This window comes from Theobroma umbraticum, unplaced genomic scaffold (assembly GCF_002168275.2).
Source record: "Theobroma umbraticum cultivar Fairchild unplaced genomic scaffold, ASM216827v3 scaffold_239.0, whole genome shotgun sequence".
In the NCBI taxonomy this organism is placed as follows: Eukaryota; Viridiplantae; Streptophyta; class Magnoliopsida; order Malvales; family Malvaceae; genus Theobroma; species Theobroma umbraticum.
In genome coordinates this window covers 269,458-296,317 of record NW_018397279.1, presented here as the reverse complement: position 1 = coordinate 296,317, position 26,860 = coordinate 269,458, and the positions used below count along the sequence as shown (strand labels likewise).

At 36.1% G+C, this 26,860-nt stretch overlaps 4 protein-coding genes, 1 non-coding gene and 1 pseudogene across 5 annotated transcripts; 3 read left to right on the top strand and 3 right to left on the bottom strand.

Moving 5' to 3' along the window:
* Nucleotides 1-347: 347 nt before the first annotated feature.
* LOC110427915 (benzaldehyde dehydrogenase, mitochondrial-like) lies at nt 348-4,663 on the bottom strand. Its single transcript, XM_021443556.2, has 11 exons — nt 4,218-4,663; nt 3,621-3,755; nt 3,340-3,482; nt 3,036-3,189; nt 2,705-2,934; nt 2,164-2,253; nt 1,803-1,976; nt 1,564-1,701; nt 1,051-1,188; nt 886-947; nt 348-803 (listed from the first exon to the last, which is right to left on the bottom strand). The coding sequence occupies exons 1-11, from the start codon at nt 4,291-4,293 to the stop codon at nt 530-532; spliced, it is 1,614 nt and encodes a 537-aa protein (XP_021299231.1). The 5' UTR covers nt 4,294-4,663; the 3' UTR covers nt 348-529.
* A 1,681-nt stretch (nt 4,664-6,344) lies between these two features.
* On the top strand, nt 6,345-6,439 carry LOC149526312 (small nucleolar RNA snoR8a). The gene has a single exon (XR_016352140.1). It is a non-coding gene; the product is annotated as a small nucleolar RNA snoR8a (small nucleolar RNA).
* Nucleotides 6,440-8,183: 1,744 nt separating this feature from the next.
* Nucleotides 8,184-11,929, bottom strand: LOC110427769 (cyclic nucleotide-gated ion channel 18-like). Its single transcript, XM_021443365.2, has 6 exons — nt 11,287-11,929; nt 10,773-10,985; nt 10,369-10,679; nt 9,900-10,011; nt 9,513-9,749; nt 8,184-9,069 (listed from the first exon to the last, which is right to left on the bottom strand). Exons 1-6 carry the CDS (start codon nt 11,743-11,745, stop codon nt 8,296-8,298), a joined length of 2,106 nt encoding a protein of 701 aa, XP_021299040.1. The 5' UTR covers nt 11,746-11,929; the 3' UTR covers nt 8,184-8,295.
* Nucleotides 11,930-12,051: 122 nt separating this feature from the next.
* On the top strand, nt 12,052-14,430 carry LOC110427770 (spermidine synthase 2-like; annotated as a pseudogene).
* Nucleotides 14,431-14,659: 229 nt separating this feature from the next.
* On the bottom strand, nt 14,660-15,882 carry LOC110427978 (uncharacterized). Its single transcript, XM_021443646.2, has one exon. It carries the CDS (start codon nt 15,756-15,758, stop codon nt 14,796-14,798), a length of 963 nt encoding a protein of 320 aa, XP_021299321.1. The 5' UTR covers nt 15,759-15,882; the 3' UTR covers nt 14,660-14,795.
* Nucleotides 15,883-20,787: 4,905 nt separating this feature from the next.
* LOC110427947 (potassium transporter 8-like) lies at nt 20,788-26,777 on the top strand. Its single transcript, XM_021443604.2, has 8 exons — nt 20,788-21,280; nt 21,363-21,852; nt 21,936-21,989; nt 23,589-23,849; nt 23,936-23,988; nt 24,697-24,820; nt 24,903-25,157; nt 25,556-26,777. The coding sequence occupies exons 1-8, from the start codon at nt 21,242-21,244 to the stop codon at nt 26,653-26,655; spliced, it is 2,376 nt and encodes a 791-aa protein (XP_021299279.1). The 5' UTR covers nt 20,788-21,241; the 3' UTR covers nt 26,656-26,777.
* Nucleotides 26,778-26,860: the final 83 nt, after the last annotated feature.

Here is a 26,860-nt window from a genome sequence, read left to right as displayed (position 1 = left end):
CTGTTGATGGGTTTTATTTTGGATTGACTTGGCGATTAGGGGTTGTGTGTTAGGTTTCTCCTACCTGTAGCCTTGTGTTTCTTTTTCTTATATATGAAATTTTATCTGCCTTTCAAGAACAAAAAATTCTAACAATATCTAGGGCTGCTGGGTTTTGTCAGTTTATACAGCTAATGATGGACCCTTTTCGCCATTTTGAGAAATGAAAGCTATCTTACTAGGAGCTAGCCAGGGGCAGTGGATGTTGTGTCCTCAGAATTATTCTCAGTTCTTAAGTCCCCACGTGTCCTGGCATCATTGATTCATATATTAATTAAAAATAGAAGCTGTTCATTATGACAGGCTAATTTTAGTTAATAGAGCAGATTATTCATTGGATTAATAAAGCATACGATAAGTACATCATACAAAATGCGAATACCAAATGGGAGAGAAGAATTATTCATAGCGTTAACAAGCTGTAATTAAGATCGTCAGTGCCTTCTGTGCTCAAATATAGATTTAGATGATGGCAAGTTGAGAAAATAAATTACAACCACGCTGGATCCTTCAAAGGAGTGACAACAGCCTTAACTTGCAGGTAACTAGAAAGGCCATGGATTCCCTTTTCTCTTCCCTGTCCACTCATCTTGAACCCACCAAAAGGAATAGCAGCATCAAATATATCATAGCAGTTGATCCATACCGTCCCAACACGCAATGCACGAGTCAAGGTGTTGGCAGTTTCTAAGTTCTGAGTGAAAACGCCAGCAGCCAGTCCATAAGAAGTTGCATTTGCCCTTTGAATCACCTCATCAAGATCCCTATTGTAAATCAAAGCAGTGAATGAGGGCCCAAAAAACCCAAGAACATCAAAGCAAGACATAACTATGATTGATAGGTTACTTGAACTTTGAGATGGACTGCACTGGACCAAAGATCTCATCCTTAGCTATCAACATGTCATCCTGATTGGTATAAGAATTAATGGGAATTATATTAGCTGTGCTACTTTCAGAAATAAAAAGAAATATCAGCATAGTGACCAAAAAGAAATGTTATTGCTGATACCTGAACATTTGAGAAAACAGTGGGTTGAATATAGTAGCCTCTGGAGCCGAGTCGTTCACCTCCAGATTCAAGTGTAGCTCCACTTTCAATGCCGGACCTTATGTACTTGAGGATCTTCTTGAATTGCTCATCATCAATCTAAATTATAACAAAAGAAACGAAAAGATTTCAGTTTCTCATAGATGATGTGTGTGTGTGTGTGTGTGTGCTTCTTTTGATCGCAATTTGTCACTTTTGTAGTTGTGTAGTTGCCTATACTAATGGATCAGAAGAGGCATAAGCAATGTCACTTTCCATGAATCTCTAGGAAGAGAAAACCAATGTTTCAAAAGACAAGACAAAATTAAATATAACGAGCCAATGTTTTTTGGTGTCATGCATCAGTGCAGAATATCGATACAACGAATAGGTATAATTTACTTGTTTTTAATTCACCTAAAAATGGCAATGCACAAAGTCCTCTGTTTGGATAATGAAGAAAGGATGTTATTGTTCGAAGGTCATGCTTCTCACCTGAGGACCTTGTTCAATCCCCATCTGGAAAGGGTCCCCAACTACACGCTTCAGTGCTCGAGCCTTTGCTTTCTCTACAAACTCATCATATATGCTTTCATGCACCAAAGTGCGAGAACCAGCACAACAACACTGACCCTGCAGATGGAAAGTAATGCTATGACATCTTTAGCACAATTCTAGTTCAAGAAATTGTTCATATCCTATTGGTTTTTATAGTAGGATTTGAAAGAACAAACCTGATTAAAGAACAAGGCAGAATGTGCAAGCTCAACAGCCTTGTCAACATCGGCATCCTTGCATACAATGAAAGGGGATTTTCCTCCAAGTTCCAATGTTACAGGTTTAAGATTGCTCTTTGAAGCCAGTCCAAGTACAATCTTACCTGTGGCAGTGGAACCTGTGAATGACAGCTGCAAACACAAACTGTTTAGATAATATTTTCTATGGATTCACTTCAGCTCCATGCCTGGTCAAATAAAGTTCTGATCCCATCATAAACTGGAAATGGATATGGGAGAAACCAAAAATTGTCCTTCAACAGTTAAGAGAAACCCCTACCAAAAATTCAAAAACAGAATCCCAAAACTTGTAAAATACCTTGTTGACATCCATATGACTAGCAAGTGCTGCACCTGCTGTAGGCCCAAATCCAGAGACCACATTTAGAACGCCAGGAGGAAGTCCAGCCTGAGAGGCAGAATTCAATTTTGTACAATATGATGTTAATAAAAATGAAATGAGGAATGTCTCAATATACACCGAGTACTAAGGTCTGCTATAGCTGTTGATGTTTCTAGAATCTGATTTTGGACAATGTAGGAACGAAGCACTGCTGTTTCTGTGGATTAAATTCTTGATATAGAATTAGGAAGTGGTTTTTATTAGGTTTTCTTGAAAGAACTTGCCTACAAGCTCTATCCTTGAGGGGTAGAATTTTACGAACGATAATATCTAAAAGGGTATAGTCCATAACCAGCTCTACTACGGCTTTGGTATGTAATGCAATAAAATTGCCTTCTCAGCGTTGTTACCTTGTATGATATCCTCAATATCCAACAGACCAAATTATGTTAAAAGCAAGATCCATGGGATGGATGAATTTCATATCAAACACAAAGGAAATTTGGCAGCGACATACCTCATGAAAAAGCTTGGAAACATAGAGAGCAGACAGTGGTGTCTGCTCTGCTGTCTTCAGGACAGCTGTGTTCCCACAAGCTAAAGCAGGGCCAACTTTCCAAGAATACAACAGAAGAGGAAAATTCCAAGGAATAATTAGACCAGTTACACCATATGGTTCATGCAGTGTTTGGACATGATGCTGTCCATCAGCTGGAACAGTGAGTCCATGAATCTTGTCTGCCCAGCCTGAAGAATAGGGCGAAAAGCTTTAATATTCTAAACCAAGGAACAACACTATAATGGCAAGATAACAACAGGATGTGATTTTTCCTTTATACTTCACCTACCAGCATAATATCGGAACATACGTACAACCTTTGGTATCTCAATTTTAGCAGCTTGCTCATAAGGTTTCCCATTATCCCAAGTTTCAAGTGTGGCTACCTCTTCTGTGTGTTTCTCAAGCAAATCAGCAAAACGAAACATGATTCGTGATCTTTCCTATTCATATTCACAGTAGGAGTCAGGTAAAATTCTCATACACCTTAACATTCAGCGTTGTCTTTAACTATGTTTTGCAGAGCACAATGAACGAAGTAAACAATGCGGCTATAGACAAAAGGAAGGATGTGAAAGCAAAGCAGATGTTACATAAGCAGTTAGTTTAGGCCATGGCCCTTCGTCAAATGCTTTGCGAGCTGCAGCAACTGCACGATTGACATCTTCAGCATCACCTTCTGCAACATGGGCAATCACATCTCCTGTCCTAGGATCAAGGGTAGGGAAGGTTTTCCCTGAGCCAGAAAATATTCATGGATTAGTTCCATTGCATATATATTTACTTCTTATTCAATGATCATACATAATGTTATACTATAACTTGTTGGTATACATATAAACGAAAAAACACTATCAAACAATGAGAGGCTAACCTGATGCAGCATCAACAAATTGTCCATTGATGAGGAGCTCAGTATGATCTATCTGAATAGATGGACTGATAGGTTCATCAATTGCAGCAGGGGTACTGAAGCTATTAATTCCTCTTCCCCATCTAGAAAATCGCCCTACATGATATCATTGATTGATTTCTTTTTGGTAGTCAAAAGATTCAGTTTCCTCAAGCAATATGACAGGATCAAGACAGTTTTTACTTTTTCACTCATTAAATCCATATAGCATGCTGCTTGTTACAGTGTAATAAAGATTTATGGCGTTCAGCAAACAATTATCTAAACAACCATTAAACTACACACAAAAAACAAAAAAAAAGAAAGTCCGTGAATGAATATTGAACCTGGTACCAAAACATAAACATATTTATATTTTTGAGACTACACGTACAGCACAGGCACTATAGGGGAAGGGAAACATGGGAAGGAAGGAAAAAGGAACAAGATACAAGGTTAGTAGTTCAGATGTTTTATCCAAGAAACATGAAGTGACTTTCGTGCTTGGAAAAGTTCACCAGAGAAACTAAAGCATTCACTCCAGAGAGAGAGAGAGAGGTAGGGAGAGATCAATATTACCAAAAGAACCTAAAGAAGTTGCAGCAGTAGCAGAAGAAGAAAGAGAGATCAGAGAGGATAGCCTTCGAGCGGCCATCAAGTTTGCAAATATTGCTGTTGTTAGTTCTACTTCTCTTCTCAATCGCTTACACAGGCTCGCTCATTTAGTCTCCTTATAATCATTTTCAATTGGACTCTTCTCGACATGCTACAATATCTTGGCCAAGCGGTGAAACTTTTCTGTACTTTGCCTCTAAAGACACAGCTGAATAAGGACAACTCGACTTCCTTGCATTGTTTTTTCAAGGATTAATCACTTTCCTTAAATTCATTATTGCTTAATTTGCGAGATTTAATCCCATGCACAAGAGCAACTTGAGTCCCGACAACCTGCTTTGTCATAGAAATAAGGCAATCATCCAAATAAAAAAGGAAACAGTCGATTTCCATGCGAATAAAAGAGCAAGGAAAATGAAAAAGCTCAAAGGCCAATCATCACCTATTTATTGAGTTACCTGCAGTCTAAATGAAGGAATAACATTGATAAAGGCAACTTGCCTAAACACGTCATTATTGCTTATACAAGAGTCAGGCAATCCAATCCTTATCACAGACATAGTTGGTAGAATTTTCCTTGTTTCCCATATCAAGTTGAGAACAAAATATAAGTTACAGTGAGCCGCCTAAATAGAAATTTACTGTTGCAGCGTTGGAATTTTTTCACCTTGTCTATTAATAAATGCTAGTGGATGATCTTGTTGGGAATTGGGACTGGTTGATTTGTTAAGCGGAGCAAACTTCCAACTTTGATCTGGTAAGAATGTGACGTATTGCACTCTGCTTTTTTCCAAAAACCAGAAAATCTGCATACTCTATATGCTCTACATATATGGGCAATAGATTCCACTTTTTGTCATGTTTGCAGGATCCCAAAATTAGAATATAAAGTTGGAAAATGTAAAAGTCGTTGGTAATTTTGGGTTTCCATGATTGAAATCATTGCCAGCTTTTCATCTAATAATCGTATTTGTATAGATTCATGCACCAAGAGGGAAAATGGAAATAGTGACCCTGTTCGTCCATTACAGGCCAGACAAACAACTTGTATGCTTTGGATAAAAAGTCCCAAATAGGGAAAAGATGAAATAGTTTCCTACTCTATCTTAAATCTCTAATGAACAAAGCCAAACTTAAAAAAAAAAAATTGTCAATGACACAATCATAGATGTAAGATATTATTATTCTTTTTTTTTTTTCGGTTAGATATTATACATATACAAGGCATACTTGTGAGTTGTGAGTTTAATTAGTTGAGATTAAAAGATCTATATAATCTCTATATTTTTTAATTTTATTCAATTTAATCTTTCAATTCGAAATCAAAATAATTTAGTCTTTTAATTTTAAAAATTACATCAATTTAATCTTTTCTTTTAATGGCATCCAATTTTACTTTTAAAAGATGACGTCAATGTTGACGTAAGAGTGATTTCAGTATTGATATGCCATATTTTGATGACGTGACGTTGAAATGATGATGTGGCATGCTATGTGGCATTGAGTGATGGCTTGACAATACCATGTAGCACTATACTATGACTTGGTAGTGCTGTGACAAATAAAAATTTTTTTTTTAAAAAAATTCTACTATGTCATAAGTATTAAATTGAACAAAAGTATATAGTACAAAAACTAAATTAAATAAAATTGAGATGTTGAGGAACTCAATTTAAAAAAATATTTAAAAAGTATAAATCTTTGAGTAGATTATTGATATACTTATTAATAAGTTAAATATTTAAGTGTAAAAGATTTATGATGTTAAAAAATATATATTTAAATATTTTCTTACTTAATTATTTGATTTTAGAATATATAAATTAATTTATCTTTTTATAAAAATTAAGTTTAAATTTTCCTCCTATAAAAAAAATTTTGAAAAAGTTTCATACCTGAAATCAAATTTAGATGAATAACTTATATTACATTAAAATAAAATAATATAAAATGATTAAATAAATTTTTTTTCTTTTATTTATAATAGTATAAAAATTTGAAATATATTTAACTTAGTTTTAACTTGAGCTAAAGTCAAAATTAGCGAAATATATTGATTTTTCTTTTAAAAAAGTAAAAAATAGAGATATGAAGTTAGTGATGATTATAAAAATAATTTCTCATTCTGACTTACTTAATTTAGACATGACAAACGTCTTATTATAACCATAGAATATGAGCTTTACCTTTCCATTTATTTATTTATTTATTATGTTTTTATTTGTTTAATATTTCAAGTTATATTTTTTAAGTTGAAATTTTCTAGATTAAAGACTACATTTATTGTTGAAAAATATAATTGTAAATATTTGTACCATTTTGTTTTATTAATAAATTTTTTGTAGATCCAAATTAATAATTTAAATTTAAATTTAGTAGAATTTGATTGTGGTATTTGAATTTAAGTAAAATCGTTTCATAAAAAATTTTGAGTAAATTTAAATAAAAGGTAAATTGGGTAAGAGTTGAATAATTTCAAAAGAATGTGTATTAGTAATTGTGAAAATTGTAATTATATCAATATATTTTTCTAATTTGAGTAAATTTAAATAAAAAGTAAATTGAGTAAGAGTTGAATAATTTGAAAAGAATGTGTATTTGTAAATTGTGAAAGTTGTAACTAGATCAACATATTTAGTCATTTAATATTATTTTATTTTAACATAATACAAGTTATTCATCTAAATTTGACTTAAATATGAAATTTTTTCAAATTATTTTTTATAGAAGGAGAATTTAAACTTAATTTTTGTAAAAAAGATAAATTAATTTACATATTATAGAATCAAATAATCAAATAAAAAAATATTTATATATCTTTTTTAACACCATAAATCTTTTACACTTAAATATTTGACTTATTAATAAATATATCAATTATATAATTAAATATTTATATTTTTAAATATTTTTTTAACTTAGTCCCTCAATATAGTAATTTTGTTCAATTTAATCTCTGTATTATATATTTTTGTTCAATTTAGTTGTTATGATGTGGTAGATTGTTTTTTTAAAAAAAATTTTGATTTGTCATCTGACACTGACATGTCAGCATGTCAATGCGATGTCAGTACTGTCACGCCCACATATATTGTTACGTGATATTATCACATCATCACTGGGTGTTAGGTGGCACGCCTCGCTATCAAAATGTGATATGTCGACTTTAACGTCATCGATGATGTCAAAATTAGATGTTGTTAGGAGAAAATGATTAACTTGACATAATTTTCAAAATTAAGAGATTAATTTGTTTCGATTTTAAGTATAAAAATTAAATTAAATAATATTAAAAAATATAAAAACTGGATAAATCTTTTGATCAATTAGTTGATGTTAGATATGAATAGTCTAATAATCCATCTAATTAGTCAAGATATTGTCTTTGAACTTGGTCCATCGAATCAGTCAAGGTTGTCTTTAAACTTGGAACCTGACAACACTTGCAGTTGCATTACCAACAGCAGCATTCAGTTTCACCTTTTCGCCTATCGCCAATGACACCGCCCTTGCCTACATATGGTACATTTCTGGCATAATGTTTAGTTAATTTTAATGAAAGAAAGTTTACTTTAATAAAGATTTTAATATTAATAAAGAAAAGTATAAAATTAATTAATATACTAATTTAATCACGTGTCTGTTGCATGGCTTTCTTCTTTCTTTTAAACGGTCTCCTTAGACAGCAACAACATTACTCAGCTAGATAAGCACTGAACCAGTCGAGCTCTTTGAGGTTGGTCTCAAGTCAACAGGTTTTAGCTGATTGAATTTCAAGTTATACAGCTAACAGCCAACACATAATCTAGCTCTAGATATCAGAACATGATCAACAAGTTATAGGATTTTGTAAATGTGGTTGTAATTCTTGTTTAATTTGGCTGTAGAGTTCAGAAACACCTCATTTAATTTTATAGGATTGAGGTTGTGAGTGAATAAATCAACACTAAAGAGTTAAGAATGTGATTTTAAATGCTATTCTACCAGTAAGATTTACACAAGCCATGTTATGAACATTTTCTAACTAGTTTTCTTGCTCTATCTAACCATCCTCATGGTCTACAGAGAAATCAGGCTCATCAGGTTTAAACAACTTGGGCATCTTTAAACTGTTCGAAGACGAATCAATCACAGCAACCTTTCTATCGTTAGACCCTTTTCTAGTATTTGCAGCAAATTTTGATGCCAAAATTGTGGCTCCAAGATGCTGAACATTATTTGGGCTATCTGTGGATGTTCTCTCAATGTTCTCATCCTCATCTTCTATGTCATCAATATAGTAACACTCTTGGTCAGATAATGACCTGTAGTAGAAGCTTCTCTCTCTGGTAATCAACTCCTTTGCCATTTTTCTCTTTTTAAACCTTCTCCAAGCAGCCTGTATGAAGCATGCACCCCATGTCCTCCACTGGTGAGAATAGTACCTGAAAGTATGCTGGAGCTTCTTACTTTGAAGCCTCTTGAACTGATGTGCGAAAAATTGTAGGTCATCAGCTTGGAGTGCAAAAGCTTCAACTTCAGAAAGGGCTCTGACGGTCCTAGTTGAAGAGGGCAGACTACTAGAGTTTGGCATCAAGGCCCATGTCAGCAGTTCCTCTCCACAGAAGTCACCAGGTCTAAGTGTGATGGAGTTGAAGAACCCTGATCTTCCTCCATTGGTTGTGGAGCTCTCAAGTTGCCCTCTAATGATGAATAGCATCTCATTGACCAGATCGCCCTCTCGAACAATGTAAGTGCCTTCAGTACTCAAAGATGATACAAGACGCTCGCATATGGCATCAAGAAATTGGTCATCCACTTGTGAGAAGAATGGAACCTGGCCAATGAAATAAAAAGTTGTTCAAGAAACAAGTGATTCCAGGGGTAGAAATCAATTACTTTCTCCAGCCTAAACTAACCAGCTAATTCTTACCAAAAGTTGCATAATGTTAGACAGATTACAATACCAAGAAAGGGAGAATACAGTCAGCATCAAACATAAACTAAAATGACAACATTAATTGAAGGGTTTAGAGTATAAAATGTTTAAACATAGAAGAGAACCAAGACCAAAGAAAAATCAACCTAATTAACCAAGTGCTTAAAACTATGAAACAAGTTCCTTTTAGAAGTAAAATGCTTCCTCTTCCAATAAAATGGTGGCCAACAAGTATATAGAAAGGATCATGTGGCTTCCTGGACTAATTGGTTTCTTTTATTTATAGCAGAAATGAATGCGCCAACGATAAATAACAAGAGAAGGTACCAAGATAGACATACACGGCGAACAAGTGAAATACATAAATGGCGCTGAATTTCACGACGGAGATCCAAGGGTAATGATTGCAATATAGATTCTTCATCAACTCCTCTTGTAGCAAGCCATTTGTATTGAACAAACCGGCGAACACGTTCCTGCAAATTCTCAGGTAACTGACGGTGCCTCATCCACTCCTCAGTATCCCTTCGTTTAACCCTCCACTCCTCAATTCTGACTGTCATTGATTGCAAAGAAGTCTTCAAGGAAAAAGAAAAGAAAACCTCAGCATCAGTTATTCATTACTGTTTTGCACGGTTACCATCCTTATTCAAGTAATTTGAAATGTTAATCTAATATGGGTTAAAATTACAAGAGTGAGAAAATAGTGAAGGTGGTAGTATATTTACCTGCATGTTGCCAATCAACAGTGCGAACAGAATCAATCCAAGAATACATATTACAATGCAAAACAGATTCTCCCAGATATATATGCTTGTCTCCAAATTCTGCCCATATGAACTGCAAAGAAAACAGGTTGGATATATAAGCATAAAGTTGAAAGAAACTATTAATGCATAATACACATCTTCATTTAGTAAAACATGTCCGATTAAAACATCAATTCAAAAAGCACATTTTGATTTCTAGCCTCTTTCAATTTTCTGTAACACTAGTGAATCCTATCTTACACACCAGGGTATTGCTTAAATGTTCCATTGGATTATCAGACAGAGATATGAATGACAAAGAAGGTAAATGACATACAATGGCAGGGCAGTTCTGCCAGAGATCAGACCTAGCCAAAAATCAGTTTATGCTATACAGATTGGGGCGAGGGACATGATCCATCTGAATATCCAAAATTTGAGGTCATACCTTAAATTTCTTAAACCCCACCAAAGACAATACAGATACTTTACAATAAAGTTCTTGGAAGCAACATTAGTAGTAAAAGCATCTGCGAACATTCCAAATTTGAAATCAACAAGGCTGTTCGTTGCGTCACAGTTATGAAGCACATTAGTGACGTTCACCCAATATTGCCTCTCCGGTTTTGTCAAACTATTACAATCTAGGAAACTTGGGACGCAAGCAAGAAGTTTAGAGGCATTCTCTCTTGCACACTCCATCTTCCAGCAGGAAAACTGCCTTGTGATGGAACACAAATACCATATTGCACCTAATACCTACACCAACAGTCAGAAACCAGTTGAATGTAATGAAATATTACAATTATATGGGGAGTAAAATTACAAGCAAAGCAGTTACTGGATGCGTACATGACTGGCAAGTACATATAGAAGGAGATTGTACGCAGCTCCTGCCCAAGCAGTCCTAGCAACAACCCCAGTACTTTTAATGATCTTTTGGTTAAGAGGGAAAATTTGAAACAGCCTCGGAATATACTGAAGGAGAACAATAAGAGCCACGGTGTTGTTGGCATGATCAGCTCTGGAGTTTCGTGTGGTTGGAATAACTATCCAGATGACAAACTGCATGGTGAAACGTTGCAAAAACTTAGCCCCAAGAAGAACAAATAACATTGAAGACTATAAAAAGCTTCTCATTGTATCCCAAATTAAGCATACAAAACAATTAAGACCATTTAGGATTATTCAAGAAGAATATATTTAAAACTACTCTTGAACATCAAATAACAAGAATGTGGAAACAAACATATATAGGCATATCTAATTAGTATTGTTGGTACCTTATGAAGCAAAATTTTCAAATGAGTTCTTCCTAACTGTATAAAAAATCCCATTATTTGACGCAATCGTTTTAAACAATAACCTGAGGAAGTGGTAGGGTAGCTGCAAGATCAATGACGAAATCCGACTTCAAGTAGCGCATGGCAATCTCCCTCGCATCCATAACAAGCTCACCCCTTCCGAAAACCCTAGAATTCGGTGCGACGAATGCAGTCCTAAACTTCATTAGCATGTTTAAAAGGTATAAAAGATCAGCCATAGACCTAAAAACCGTGATGATGACCCCCATGCTGGCGTCGGTTCTCAAGCATGCAGGGCCTCCAACGTAAGGGAGGAAGAAGTAGAGAGGGTCTATGAAGAGTGACATAATGCAAATGACCAAGAACACATGGTTCCAGTAGGAAACAATGTCGCTGTCCGGGTCGAGGATTTGGTAGCGCCATAGGAGGAAGAAGTCGGTAGGAGCGTTGGCGGTGGAAGGTGGTCGAGGAGGAGGGGAGGAGGAAGGTAAGTAGCGGAAGGAAGGGATTATGCTATTCATCTTCCATTGCGGATTCCGATGTTACACGGATTCCGCGGCGAAAGAGAAATGATGGAAAAAGAGGAAGGATTAAAAGATACACAACGTAACCCAAAATATCAAATGTGTTAATAAATAAAAAATGAAAGAAAAGAAGAAGAAAAAAAGTGGCGGCGACGGCGATGACAAGGAGGAAGAATGCGAAGGAAAGCTGTTTGAGAGAGAGAGAGAGAGAGAGAGAGAGAGGAAGGAGAGAGATAGTGGGTGGTGGAAAGAGAAACTGGTTAAGGAAGAGAGGAGAGATCTGCGGGAAACCAAAGAAAGTGCATGGAGCTCGGAGGTAACTATTTGCGGGCGGTAGAGCTACAAGGGTCAATGGGAAGGTTGGAATTTGTGAGCTACAAGGGTAAACGTCTAAATATGCTTTTCTAATTGTTTGCTTCTATTTCTCTCATTCATTTTTCACATATATAACTAAGTGACACGCAAGAGTTAACAGATTCTTTAGCTTACTCAACTTCCCACCCCGTGTTAGGTTCCTTACCATCTATGTTGAAAAGGTTTAAAACCAATTAAATTCCCATTAAACTCAATTGGGTTTCAAGTTTTATTTCTCTAAATTCTGTTCCTAAACCCAAATTTGCAGCTGGTTGCTCCTTTGAGTATCAAAAGTGTGCAGTCTTTAACAATCCGATGGTTTCAGGCATGTTCTCTGTTATTCCTGCTCGGTTCTCTGAAATTAGCTCATCGTGGCCTGGTAAAGTTTCTCTTTTTCATCAAATTTCCAGGATTACTGGGTTTTCAAAGATGCAATTTTTACTTTTTTTAATTGCTTGTTGAGTTTGTTTTAGGTAATGAAGTTATTTAACTTTGTTGGGTTAAAAAAGTTTTGATTTTTATGTGCTAGCTCGTTCATGATAAGGCAAAAGGATAGTTTGAATTATGATCGAACTTTTGACAGGGGAAGCTAATTCTTTGAAGTCTTTGAAGTTAGAGAACATACTATTTCAGGGCAAGTCTGACTATCAAGATGTTCTAGTATTTCAGGTTTTATTCATCTGGGAAAATAAGAAAACTTCTTTGCACACTTCATTCCCGATCTTATCGATTGTAATAGTGAGCAATTGAATCTTTTAATGCTTTCAGTTGTCGTTTTGCACTTAGATTTCTTCTAGTAGTCTGCTACATATGGCAATGTTCTTGTCTTGGATGGCGTTATTCAAGTCACTGAAAGGGATGAGTGTATGCATTTCAAGAAATGATCACTCACCCTCCACTTTGCTCCATTGAGAACTCAAAGAATGTTTTATTTCAATTTTCATAAATTCAATATTATCTCACTTCTCACATTACATTGTTATTGTTAAACAGATAATGTTAACCTGGATATTATATTCTTCATCAGGTGTTGGTCATTGGTGGAGTTGATGGTGGCGTCCTGCCTGAGGTGTCTCTCATCATTCTTCCTTTGAGCAAATAGATATATGTGAAATAGATGCTATGGTGGTTGATGCATGTAAATTGCTCATCGTCTTCATTTTTCCTCAATCATAAGAGATTGTCAAGTTTTTTCTAGATTGATGTATTGACAAAAAATCACCATAGAATGACATATTATTGTTAAATTGCAAAAGGGAAACAACCTTTTGAACAGATGGGAAAATTAGAAGCTTTTCAACTTAATGCAACTGGGTGTCTGCGTCAGATTAGGATGGTATCTGTGCTGTCTGACATTCACTTTTCCCCCTCTTTTGCCAAGGTCTATGTAGCTGTTCGATATGAGGACTTACACGTTAATCTCCATATTGCCGATGGTACCATCTGCAGTCTTATTTCCTTGATCTTATTTGTCTTCTATTTGTTTAATGTATTCATTTTAAGGTTTTTCCCCTTCAAAACCTTGCAGGAGTTGAATTTTTAGAAGCTGCTCCCTGGGGTACTTATGATGCCACTATAGTTGATTCTTCTGATCCAACTAGTAAGTTTCCTCTGCCATTAATTGTTACGTTAGCTCTGATGCAAGTTAAAATTTGTTGTTTCTTTCAAAACCATGTGTATCCATCTTTTTATACAAGACCTGCACAAGAACTTTACAAGAAGCCTTTTTTGAGTTTGTAGCAAAGGCCATTTGCCCAGGAGGTGTGGTTTGCACACAGGCGGCGAGTTTATGGCTTCACATGCATATCATTGGACGTCGCCCAATAATTAAAGGTTCTGTCAACATATGCATGGACTACTGTGCCTACCTATCCAAGGTATATGCTATAGATTTCTTTTGAAGATTTGACTTGTGCATCCATAAGTGCAGACCTCTATTAAGATTGGCCAAGATAAATGTGTGTCTATAGTCAAATTGGTGGAATATATTCATTTTGATGGTTGTGTTTTGCCAATCAACTTGCAGTGGGGTGATTGATTTTATGCTTTGCTCTTCTGAGGGCCCTGTAGTCGATTTCAGGCACCCGGTGACTGGAGTGGATGTGATTGGCAATCATAATAAAGTTAAAGGGCCCCTGAATTTTTCCAATGCTGAGGTGATTACTATTTTGCTAATCAACCTATATGCTTTAGTTAACTTCACAATCTTTTGTAATTTGATCCAGATCCATTCTGCAGCATTCTGTTTGCCATCATCTGCAGAGAAGATGCTTGGCCCCAAGCTCACTTGAACTACCACCCCGCAATTCATGTTTATGTGGTGTTTAAGGATAAGATAAAGGGCAGTCTGGAAGTAGTTTTTAGGTAGATCTGCTTAATGCACAAAGTTTTCTGCAGCCAAATGTATAAGCAATTATGTACCAAAAATGAAATTTCTAGGCAATTATAGATTTATTTTTGCTCAATTAGGGACAAATATGTTGTATGATTGAACTCAATTGTTTTCTTATAAGTACGTACTTTTCAAACACAGATCAAAAAAAAGGTAACAGTGAGAGAATGTAAGAGGACAGAGAGGCAATAAACTAGAATTTTAAATTTCTTGATCATGCTTTGCTGGGAATAATTCCATGTAAAAACATGTCAATTGTACATTATTCACTAAAATGTCAAAACTTGTACATAAGAAATTATTAGATAGGCTGGGCCTGCAAGTCCTTCCTGAATTTTACCTCCTCCTCATCAGTATATTGATGGGAACTTTGCTTCTTACAACCATAGAAGTATACCACGATGGCCACCCACTTGAACAAGTTTGCCAAGCAAACAAGGCCGATATGCCCTACCGTGATCATAATCGTACTTCCCCCATTGTCCCATCCTTGATAAAGGCATGAGAATCGTAGAGCAAGCCTCCAAGCGAAGAACCCAAACATTATGAAAAATCCACAGGCCCTGTTACATCTACTGAGATATGATGAGACCAGTAACGCCACATCCCCCTGTTTCTCTTCCAGGACTGAAATCACAATCCCCATGTTCCATATGGAACTCCACTCCATGTACTTTGCTAATAGAGCTATAAAGAGCACCGCAAATAGCATCATGAACAAAACATCTGCTGATGTGATGTATATGTATGTTGCAAAGGAGAGCAGCCCAAGTAAAATAAGAAAAGCTAAACAGAGAGAGCAGATAGATGTGATTAGAGGCCCTTTGAACCTTGTTTCCATCACAGGTCTGCATAACATGTCCTTGAGACTGATGGACGTTTCCCCTGCATAGATTATTGATGCCACATCCACAGTTGCAATAGTGTTGAAGAGGTCTAGGATATGGATGATTCCCAGATATAAGAAACCAAGTAGAAGGGCCTTTGAAGAAACTTTCCCTAACAAGTTTTCAATGTCCACTAGTCTTTCGTAATCATCACCAAAAATTTGGAAAGGATCAGCTGCTTCCTGCAAAATTTTTCCTGTTTCAATCAGGACATACTGAAGGATGATTTCATACAAAACCAGGAAGCAAAAGAGAGGGAGGGAAGTGAGGAAGGTAAACAAAATGAAGTTGGGATTCTTGAAGGCGATTTGAAAGGAGTCTTTGATTATCTCAAACAATTCTAGTCTTTCTCTCATCACTGTTGATGAGTTCTCCATCTTCCTTTCTAGATTCCATAGCCTCAGGATTAAGTATTTAATGCTGCAAGTCTTTGCAGGAGTTGACTTATCATGGCTTCGTACACGTCCTGGCGGAAGGTGCAAGGAAAGGTAAGCATAGGAGTTAGCAATTAATCCATTTGGTCTGATACAATGGATAAAATATTTTAAAAAATTCATAACGCTCGATCAAATTTAAAAGAGAATTGGATAGATTAAATATCGAATTAATTTGATTAATTTGATTTTAGATTAACAAAATTAAAATTTTATTACTTATATCTTTTATAAATTATAATATTGAAATTTATAAACTTTATTTATAATTATGAAATATATAAATAATCTAAACATAAAAAAATTATCTTTTCACATAAACCATCAAATTAATATAAAAGGGTTTCATACACTATATATAAATTTAAAATATAATATATAATATTAATTTGATTCAAAAATTTTAAAATTAAAAATTAACAAAATAAATAAATTAAATCAAACTCTTTGAACAAATTTACCCAAATTAAATTCAATTCAGTTTAATCATTATTCCCACCCAATTCTGCTAGTCTCTAGTTTTGTTATTGTTGACTATATGAATAAGCTTGTTCCTTGAAAGTTGAATGCATTGACCCTTGGAGCCAATGAATTGGACTTTTACTGCGCATACAATAAATTGGTTGAACTTAAAAGAAGAGACTCGACGGGTCTTAAGTCGGACGTCCTTGACGGGTCTTCTTGTAACGAGTGACAGGTCTTCTTCGTTGGGTCATTGTTCAGGCCTATTTTTCAGACTGCTCATCTTGATTATGTATGGTTTTTTGGACATGGACCCTTTCGGCCGATTGCATGGCACTAGGCCAGCAAGTCAGCTAACCTGCTATATTGAATTTGGGCCTTTTGAAGAGGCCAGCAAGCCAGGAAACTTGGGAGATGGAGAGGGTGGAACTATGAAATTGGAAACGATATGATATGTCCATGTCCGCAATAATCATAGTCTATTATTCTGCTTAAAACAGATGGCCGTGGTAGAGCTGGTCTAGCTGCCTATTATTGTGATTACAGTAAGAGTCAGTGTCAACAATACAGTAATTGCCGCATTACGGTGAGACGTGTAACGTGAGCTGCAAGAGTGGGATTGCATGGTCAACTCCAGCTTTAACGTACTCTCAAATCCTACAAGCAATTGTCTGGGGCAAAACCAACCTTGTCTGTGATTTTGTGTAGTTTCAGATACCATTCTGTCAATCTCATTCTTCCGAACTTCAAACACAACCTAACGCTTAATGATAAGCTCTTACGATTATTGATTTGTCTTAGTCTTGTATTCATTGTCCTCTGGCACACATGCATTGCAGGACCACAGTGTGGCAAGTGGCTGGCTAGAAATCATCCACCTGCTGGGGTTGCTTTCAGATGATAGGAAGACAAGGAATCAAAGATGTTCAACAGGGCTCCTTATGACTGTTCTGGAATTAATCTGGCCTGACTCAGAAAAAAAAAAAAAACACTCTAACTAAAGAATTCAAGGTATATTCCTTTTTGCCAAATGGCACCTAGCTAGGAAATAAGTACAAGGCGCCAACAAACCTTGAATTTAACTTAAATCCACTGAAGCTTTTGGGAAACCCTCTTCAGACTTAGCCTTTTCTTCTTTTTATTTTTATGGTACCTGCAACAACTTTCTGAATACAAGCTTCTGACCAGGAAAAGGAAAAACCCTTTTTTTCAATGTCATGCCGGCCAGCTGAACCAGACTCTTCATCAGCTTGTTGGTGAGCTGTAATAAATCAGTATTGCCCATGACTTTATCATTTCCATCCAAACAAGTTGTGTTTCACGCTGTGATTAGACATTGGAAAATTGAAAACTTGAGCACCTAGGCACATGTTTATTGTCTGAGGAATAACCCTGTACGACTATACAGAATACAATTATGACTTAATTACTAGTATTGTTTAATCTACTTTAAATCTGCGATGCCAGCCAACAGGATATTTCAAAGCATTGGATCTCTTCACAGCATAGAATTAAAATAATAAAATTATGCACAGTTCATCACATATACATAAATTTTTAGCTGGCCTGTGTGCAGTAACAGAATAAAACCCGGATTCTGAGGACTCGCTTGATCTTTCATGGCGTCGGCATAGAAAACTTTCACTCTATTATTTTATCATCACTCAACTAATCATTATAATAATTCTGATAATGGCCTGACCTTATGCACTCTTGGAAGATTCTTTTGGAGATCCCTTATCTTGTGTTTTTCTCTTATGTGCGTTACTAAGTGCTATCTATTTCACCAATGCATGATCTTGCACCACTAATTTCAGCCCCTAAAAAGGTTTCAGTGGGTCCATTTGACAGTTAATAACCATATTAACCGCCAGTATTTAGTTTCTACAACATGTTTCAACTTTCAACTCCTTGTAATTTTTACTGCAGCTTGAACAGTAATGGAATAAGCAATCTAGTCAAGAGCCCAGAAAATTCATGTACCTCATCTGACTGTATTGCTAGCAACTCTGCATTAATTTGGATGAGAAACTGATCCTGTTAGGCCAAAAGCTTACTGGTCCCAAGACCCAAACCTTGAGACATTGGGGGGAATATCCTGTCTTGATATTTACTTGAGGTTATGTGCAAGCAGGCCATTCGTTCCATCAAATAAATTAATATGGTTCATCAAACTAATGCTATCAAAGTCATATCCAGCACTCCTACCTTTCAATTTCTCTTCTGCAAAAGCATCCAAGGAATCAAAAGAGAGTGGCATCAAAGACTCGGTTTTCTTTATTTGTATGATGATAACAAAAACGATATGATGATCTAAATAGTGTAATGGGATCCAACTTTACATCAAAAACTCCAATTCAGATTCCAAAAACTCAAATCAAAATCAAAACAGCAAACGAGAAGAGCCAGAGGGTAGGGTACAAGACATTAACCAGTAGTGGAAAGTGGTCACCCACTAAAAATTGACATGACAAATACCAGTTCGTACGGGCCCTTTGGAACCATTTGTTTTTACATATGGACACTTATTTTTTCTCTTCCCCACATTCCAATGATGTTACTTCCCTCACATTCTCTTCTATCTTTATCTTAATTTTCCCCTTTATTCTTTTTAAAAAAAAGTAATGCAAGCAATGACATAAGCAGATTTTCTTGTCTGCATCTTTGATCTTTCTTCTAATCATTTTTGCTAATTAAATTATTGTACAAGATTAGGTCAAGTGTAGCACTCGGAGCTGAGTCCTTTTGAGTTAACTCAAACTCAGATCGAATTTCTTTGATTTTTCTGTTTGGTTGGTGAGAAAATTACAAAATATTGATCACATGTTTGAGATAGGTAGGATTCTAGGTAAAAGCTTCAGTTTTTATTCCATGGGTCCATGTCCATCCCCCCATCCTCACGTTATGGGGCAAGAAAGTAACAAATTTGTAGGAAAGGTGGGGTTGCAAGGGGTCCATGCAACCAAAATATTTTTCCAAAATTTTGATACACTGTCTGTTATACACAAAGTCTTCTCATGTGCCAAAAACCTTGACTCTAATGCGTTGTACATTGCAACAAAACTAAAAGTTACTCTATGTGTTCTTAAATTCTCATGCATGTGCTAAAATTTTATGCTGAGCCAAAGTTTCAAATGATTCCTACTGCTTTGTTTGATCTAATGATTCAAAGTTCAATCCTGAATGTTAGAATAGTAAAGCATGGATAATGCAGGCAATCTTCCCTGAGCTGACTAGTGGCATTTCACAACTTTCCCTGGTTAAAGGCATCTGATTCCTGAAGGATTTATTCTACAGCAACAGGTATAGCATTACTTGCATTAATGCTGGAAGAATTGTTTGGTGTTGTTATATTCTTAGATGCAGATTTCATGGATTGTTTCAAAGATTTCTACAATTAGTCCAACTGCCACAGCTAGATCAGAAAGTGAACTCATTTTTTCCCTTGAAATTTGTGAACAATACAAATCAAAGATACATCACAAAATGGCCGACAAATTTGAGTTCTACAAAACTAAATCCACCTTCTTTCCTAAAATTGAAAGGTGGTTAAGCTAATTCTGACATACCCTTTTGATCAGGTAGAATTTTCTTTATGTCATACGAGCCTTTATTCCCATATCATTCAAAACCAACTACTGTAAACCAGAAAAAATTGCTTATCCTAGACTTTTAGAGTTCATTGTTATCAATTGTCAAAGGTCTGAACTTAACCACTGATAGGCCATAGGCCTATCAGTTAATGTATTCAAAGGTTGTAAAACAGAGTCAAGAAGCCTTTGCTTCATCTTGATATTTTTGGTTAGGCAGTTACCCTTTCATTGTGTGACCACTTGCACATGTATATGCACCACGACTTCTCCCATTCATGAATCATTTTCATATGATTTCGCTTTCTTTCTCCATACTTCTGGAATTATCTTCCCCTCCCAGTCTGCTATTAACATTGTCCTCTGCTTAGGCCAGGTTTATCATGTGACTTTTGAAAGAAAATGATTCCTCACATCATTAACAATCGTGGTTTATAACATTCCACGTATGGAAGTTTAGCGTTTACTGAATCTCTTATAGGTTACTCAGACAAGATCAGCTCTTCATTTTCATTATTGGAAGGGAAAGTAAGGCTAAGTTTAGACAAAAACAAAACTTTACAAGCAAAAAAGTAAACTGATTATCAGTTTCTCTTCATATTTGGGAGATCCAAATTTGTTGACCAGAAAAGAAAGGGAGGGTACATTCCTGAGCCAACTCGCCTGAGTCACACGATATGATGGTCCCCCTTTTTTTCTGAGGAGTAATTAGGAGTTAATCGACTGTGTCAGAAAACAATGAAAAACACTTTAAAATTTCGAAAAAGAGACGTTTCTGTGAGTGGCAGTGTTAGGTTTCATAAAAAAGAAAATATTCAATTTTCAGTTAGTGCATGCCCAGTTTACAAGGGCACTTCAGTTTCCCACTCAAGCACGTATATGTATAAGACAACAAAGTGGAGATGAAAAAAACTAAACATTAACAAAATTTATGCCATCTAGAATCTCAAGTACTAAACAAAGCTTAAAAGAGACAACCCAAGTTTCTCTCTTCAAAAAATTACCACTTCTTTCTCTTTCTCACTCTCTCTCTCTCTATCCATCTTGCTTTGTTTTCTGTCTTTGAAACTAAGACCCCATGATATTCTTTTATTCTAAGCTCTAAATCCAACCACCTTCCTGTTTCAATACTATTCTCACTATATATATATATATATTCATTTTCTTTGTGTTTCGTGTTTGTTCTTGACTTGTCTACATTGCCTGTTTCTTCACCTACTTTCTGTGTACTCTCTTACAAAAGCTTACCCTTTTGTTTTTTCTTTCTTTCTTTCTTTTGCTGTGTTTTTCTTAAACTTGTAAGAACTGGGTAGTCTTTATCTTTGGTTTACTTGTTGAAAGAATGGATTTTGAGTGATTCTGCGGCAGGCTCTGATGGATCTTGAAGGTGTGATCCCCAAGAGTCCAATCAAGGTAAGACATGTGGCAGCTAGTTTTATTATAGTTACTCTCTTCAAAATCTCAGCTTTTTGTTCTTTTGTTTGTTTTGTTGCAGAAGGAATCATGGAAGACTGTGTTAACTTTGGCTTATCAAAGTTTAGGTGTTGTTTATGGAGATTTAAGTACTTCTCCTTTATATGTATACAAAAGTGCTTTTGCTGAGGATATTCAACATTCTGATACTAATGAAGAGATATATGGGGTTCTGTCATTTGTGTTCTGGACATTAACATTGATACCATTGGTGAAATATGTTTTTATTGTGCTTAGAGCTGATGATAATGGTGAAGGTGGCACTTTTGCCTTATATTCATTGCTCTGCAGGCATGCCAGGGTTTGTTCCTTGCCTAATTGTCAACTTGCAGATGAGGAATTATCAGAGTACAAGAAAGATGGGATAGTATCAAATAATAAGAGTTTCTTGGAAACAAGTTTGAAAACAACTTTAGAGAAACACAAAATATTGCAAAGGGTGTTGCTTGTACTGGCTTTGATTGGGACTTGCATGGTCATTGGAGATGGGGTGCTCACACCCGCAATTTCCGGTACTGGAAGATACAATTTGGGTTTTTGGTTTATACCTGGAAATTTGAGTGGTTAGTAACTGAGAATTTCTCGATTTCTGCAGTTTTTTCGGCAGTGTCGGGGCTGGAGCTTTCCATGTCCAAAGAGCAACATCGTTGTAAGTTCCTAAATTAGAAGCCAATTTTCATAATTCCATTGCAGCAGAATATAGTATTCGTGTAAATAAATAGTAATAGGTAATTGAGAATATAGTTCATTAGTGTTTTGAATGATTTCTACTAGTTGGTAAGCACTAAGTACAACCAGGTTCTCTTTGCCTGGTCTCCCTTCTTTGTTGCTTTAGGCATCTATAGACAGTTTCCTACGGCATCTGCGTACTGTTATTGTCATAACCAAGTAAGAGGCCTATCATGATTAGGCAGCCAAATGGTGATTATGATGCTACATATCAGAGCTCAAAAGTGGCTGAAAATTGTTCACTATTTCATCTGCAGAAGGACAACCAGAGTTTATCAAATTGTGATAAGCGTCTGCATTACTGTGGGTCCCCCCCAAATGTAATTAAGGGCCTAAGACAGCTTCTTTGCTTTAATCAAACTCAAATCGCCATCAGTCCAAATAAATTATGCTTTGATACGTAATGTGGAGGGTCAAGTTGATGACTTTCTGTATATAATAAAGTAAAGGTGGAACATGTGGCCAAGAAAAGAAGTTTAAATTCATATATCGGAAAGATTATGCAAGGTGTCAACTTTCATAGTTGAAGCTGTCGTTATATGGCGAGAAAAAGGTAGTCTTTGTGGAAGGATAAGGGTCAGAATAAACTAAATTATAGGGGAGAGTCTGCTACATTAATCAGCATGTTATCTCATTGTTTACATTATTTGGCAGGACTTTCTGTTTTTTAGACTAGACAACCTGAAATAAGACCATGACTAAATGTCCTCAATGAGAGATGCATCATCGATCATGCCTATGGCTTCAACCAAGCCTGAAGCTCTTACTACTATTTCAAGATTGACTTCCACCATTGATGTGGTCAAATCATCTCCTTCATCCTTTTGGATCATTTTTTGAAGATATATATTACATTTTGATTTCCCAATTTCTCACTGTAATTGCATTGTTCATATATTCCTTTTGTCATGTTTGATTCCTTTGTCATCTGTGTTCCGGCATCCATGATTCGCTATCATTTCTGTTTGTGGGTGACAATTACTCCATCGAGCATTCTGTCATGGACTCATGGTTTAATAAAATATCCTAAACAAGTGGATTTGAGATTTCATTAACAATATTTTACAACTTAGTTTGAAAGAAATCGATAGCAATGTTTCACATAAGGAAATCTTTTGAACTCCAAGAACTAGTCAAAATCAAATAATTGGTAAATCCTACTTACCTGTAAGAGTACATACATAAGATTTTTTAACTGTTTAATCATTTCAACTTTCATCATATATGGTTTACTGTCTGCCTGTTTCTAGTACTGATGCTGTAAATCTTTGCCTCCGGAAATGATAAGAGAAATCCTAAAGCATAATGCAAATTTCCTGCTGGTTTAATTCAGAAACAAAACTAGCTAACTGTTCACAACGGATTCAGCAAATCTCAAACTTTTGCAATTTGACAAGTTATAGGTTAATAAAAGGTTTTGGTCAATGCAAGCATAGTATGAATTAGTTCAAGAGCTCAAACTAAAAACACTGCTTATGTGCTTAATATTGTGTTTCCTCAGAGTTTATTAATTCTGCAGATGTTGAAGTCCCAGCTGCTTGTGCCATACTCATATTCTTGTTCGCCCTCCAACATTATGGGACCCACCGGGTAGGATTCTTGTTTGCACCTGTTGTGATAACATGGCTTTTATGCATCAGTGCAATTGGGGTGTATAATATTGTCCAGTGGAATCCCCATGTCTATCAAGCACTCTCTCCCTATTACATGTATAAGTTTTTGAAGAAGACCCAAAAGGGGGGTTGGATGTCACTGGGTGGGATCCTGCTTTGTATAACAGGTACATGAGTGTATCAACTGTACTGTCTAACTTTTGACAGCCATCTTCTTTTTCTTTGTCTAATGTTCCTTTTCTAATTGGTTCAGGCTCAGAAGCTATGTTTGCTGATCTTGGACACTTTTCACAGTTGTCTATCAAGGTAATTTGTTGCTTATTATCGATTTTCCACTTACATTACTACTTATTCAACAATTTATTTTATTCATGTGTAGCTGCATAATTGCATTGTCGATGGACAACCGTTAGGTAGAGGATGAATGATATCAAAGAACTAAAAAAAAACCCTCCCCTATCCTAGGCTTCTTCCTTTGGGTTAGCATGTAACCCAATCTGAACGCAGTTACATGTCTCGATACTGACCTACCAGGATCAGGCCGGAAAGGGAAAAATATAGCCCAAAGAATTATGGCTCTACACCCAGAGGCTATTTGTAAGGGACTCTCTTAGTCAAGTTGATTTGGGGTTGTGTTCAAATGTCTGTAGGGTGCTTACAATGCCCAAAATATGCAGATGAGGAAAATAGAAAGGGAGGCCAAGAAGCAGTGAAAACTAATTAAAAATTGGCTCATTTTCAGACGGGACAAGCTCCTTTAAATTGCTATCACAGTAGCTGGTTATTAATTAGACAGGAAGGTCATGTTTGCTTCACAAGAAGAATATTTGGATATATCAATGCCTTATTAGACTTGCACATCATGCACAATTTAAACAAATATGTTCATGTTTCCTGACTTATTTTGACTCAATTATGTTCATATGTAATTCATGAAAAATTGCCTACATTCAGTATTTTATGAGTGAAATGGTGACATTGTCATTTCCCTAACTAAAGGTAACTTTCCTGCAGATTGCTTTCACCTTTGTGGTTTATCCATCCTTAATCCTTGCATATATGGGCCAAGCTGCTTATCTTTCTGTGCATCATATTAATGAAACTGACTACCGGATTGGATTCTATGTGTCTGTACCTGGTATGTTCTTCATAGATGACACAGATTCACTTCGATCTTGATAATATTGATTAGCTAAGTCTAAGAGTCATTGTTGTTTCAGAGAAAATAAGATGGCCTGTTCTAGTTATAGCCATACTTGCAGCAGTTGTAGGAAGTCAAGCGATCATCACTGGAACATTTTCAATTATCAAACAGTGTTCTGCTTTGGGTTGCTTCCCAAGGGTCAAAATTATACATACTTCATCCAAAATCCACGGCCAGATTTACATTCCAGAAATCAATTGGACTTTATTGCTGTTGTGCTTGGCCGTGACTGTTGGTTTTAGAGACACAAAACGCATGGGAAATGCAGCAGGTTTCGTCTTCTCCTTTCGATGCTATTTATTTATTTGTTTACTTAGGGGTTCAAGGTGGGAGAGATGGGAAATCTGGTTGTATGATACGCATGATTCAGAAATGACAATCTCTACTGCTTAAATCTGCATTCTCTCCAACTACTTAACATGTCTTTGAAATGAAGATGTTTCACTGTTAGTACAATAAAACAGAACAGCGGGGTTGTTCAAATTAACTTCATATTCTGATATGATAACTGCTGTGACATGGGAGTGAAATCCTCCAAATTGTGTTTGCTTTTAAATTATTTCTGATAGTGATGTTCAAGTTCCAATTTCACTTAATTGAATTAACATTTTCTTCTGAGAGTTTGTAATCATGGTCATTCTTACAGCACCTTCTTCTTTTCTCTAACAGGTTTGGCAGTTATAACAGTTATGCTGGTGACCACATGCCTGATGCCCCTGGTCATTGTCATATGCTGGCACAAAAGTGTCTACCTAGCTCTTTTGTTTATATTCTTCTTTGGCTCCATAGAGGCACTCTACTTCTCAGCATCTCTTATCAAGTTCCTTGAAGGGGCTTGGGTTCCTATTGCCCTTGCTTTTATATTTTTACTCATAATGTATGTTTGGCACTATGGCACACTCAAGAAGTACGAGTTTGATGTCCAGAATAAGGTCTCTATCAATTGGCTCCTCGCTCTAGGTCCTACTCTAGGCATTGTTCGGGTTCGAGGCATTGGCCTTATACATACGGAGCTTGTTTCAGGAATCCCAGCTATTTTTTCTCACTTTGTCACCAACCTCCCTGCTTTCCACCAAGTTGTAGTGTTCCTTTGCATCAAGTCAGTTCCAGTACCACATGTCAGTCCCATGGAAAGGTTCCTAGTAGGAAGAGTTGGTCCAAAGGAATATAGGCTCTATCGATGTATAGCACGGTATGGATATCGAGACATTCACAAAGATGATTTGGAATTTGAGAAAGACCTTATTTGTAGCATTGCAGAATTTATTCGGTCAGAGAGGCCGAAATGTATTATTGGGATAGATGACTTGGAAAATGATGAGAAAATGACAGTTATTGGGACTTCATCATCAAATTTAGAAGGTGTAAGAATGTGCGAAGATGGCAAAGATTCTTCTGAAATGGTAGGGGACATTAGAATGTGTGAAGATGGTGAGGATTCTTCTGAAATAGTATGCGTTTCAGAGCTAAGGGAGGCAAAGTCCCCAGAGAGGCCTAGGAAGAGGGTGAGGTTTGTTGTCCCGGAAAGCCCACGGATAGACAGGGATGCAAAGGAGGAATTGCAGGAACTGATGGAAGCAAGGGAGGCAGGAATGGCTTTTATACTTGGGCACTCATACGTGAGGGCAAAGAAAGGGTCAAGTCTGATGAAGAAAATTGTGATAAATTTTGGGTATGATTTCTTGAGGAGAAACTCTAGGGGACCAAGCTATGCCTTAAGCATTCCTCATGCATCTACACTTGAGGTGGGAATGGTGTACCAGGTATAAATTTGAGTACACAGCACAGGTATTATATTCAATCATTTGTCTTTTCTGCCAGTCGTCGTGTATATGATAGAACACAGCTTTTTGAGATGCTATATCACTTGGAAGTACTGTTTTGAGTTCAATTGTAAGCAGTTTCCAGCACAAGGTTACAAATTGACACGATTCGTTGACTGATGAAACATCTCAACATCACTTTAAGGTTAGG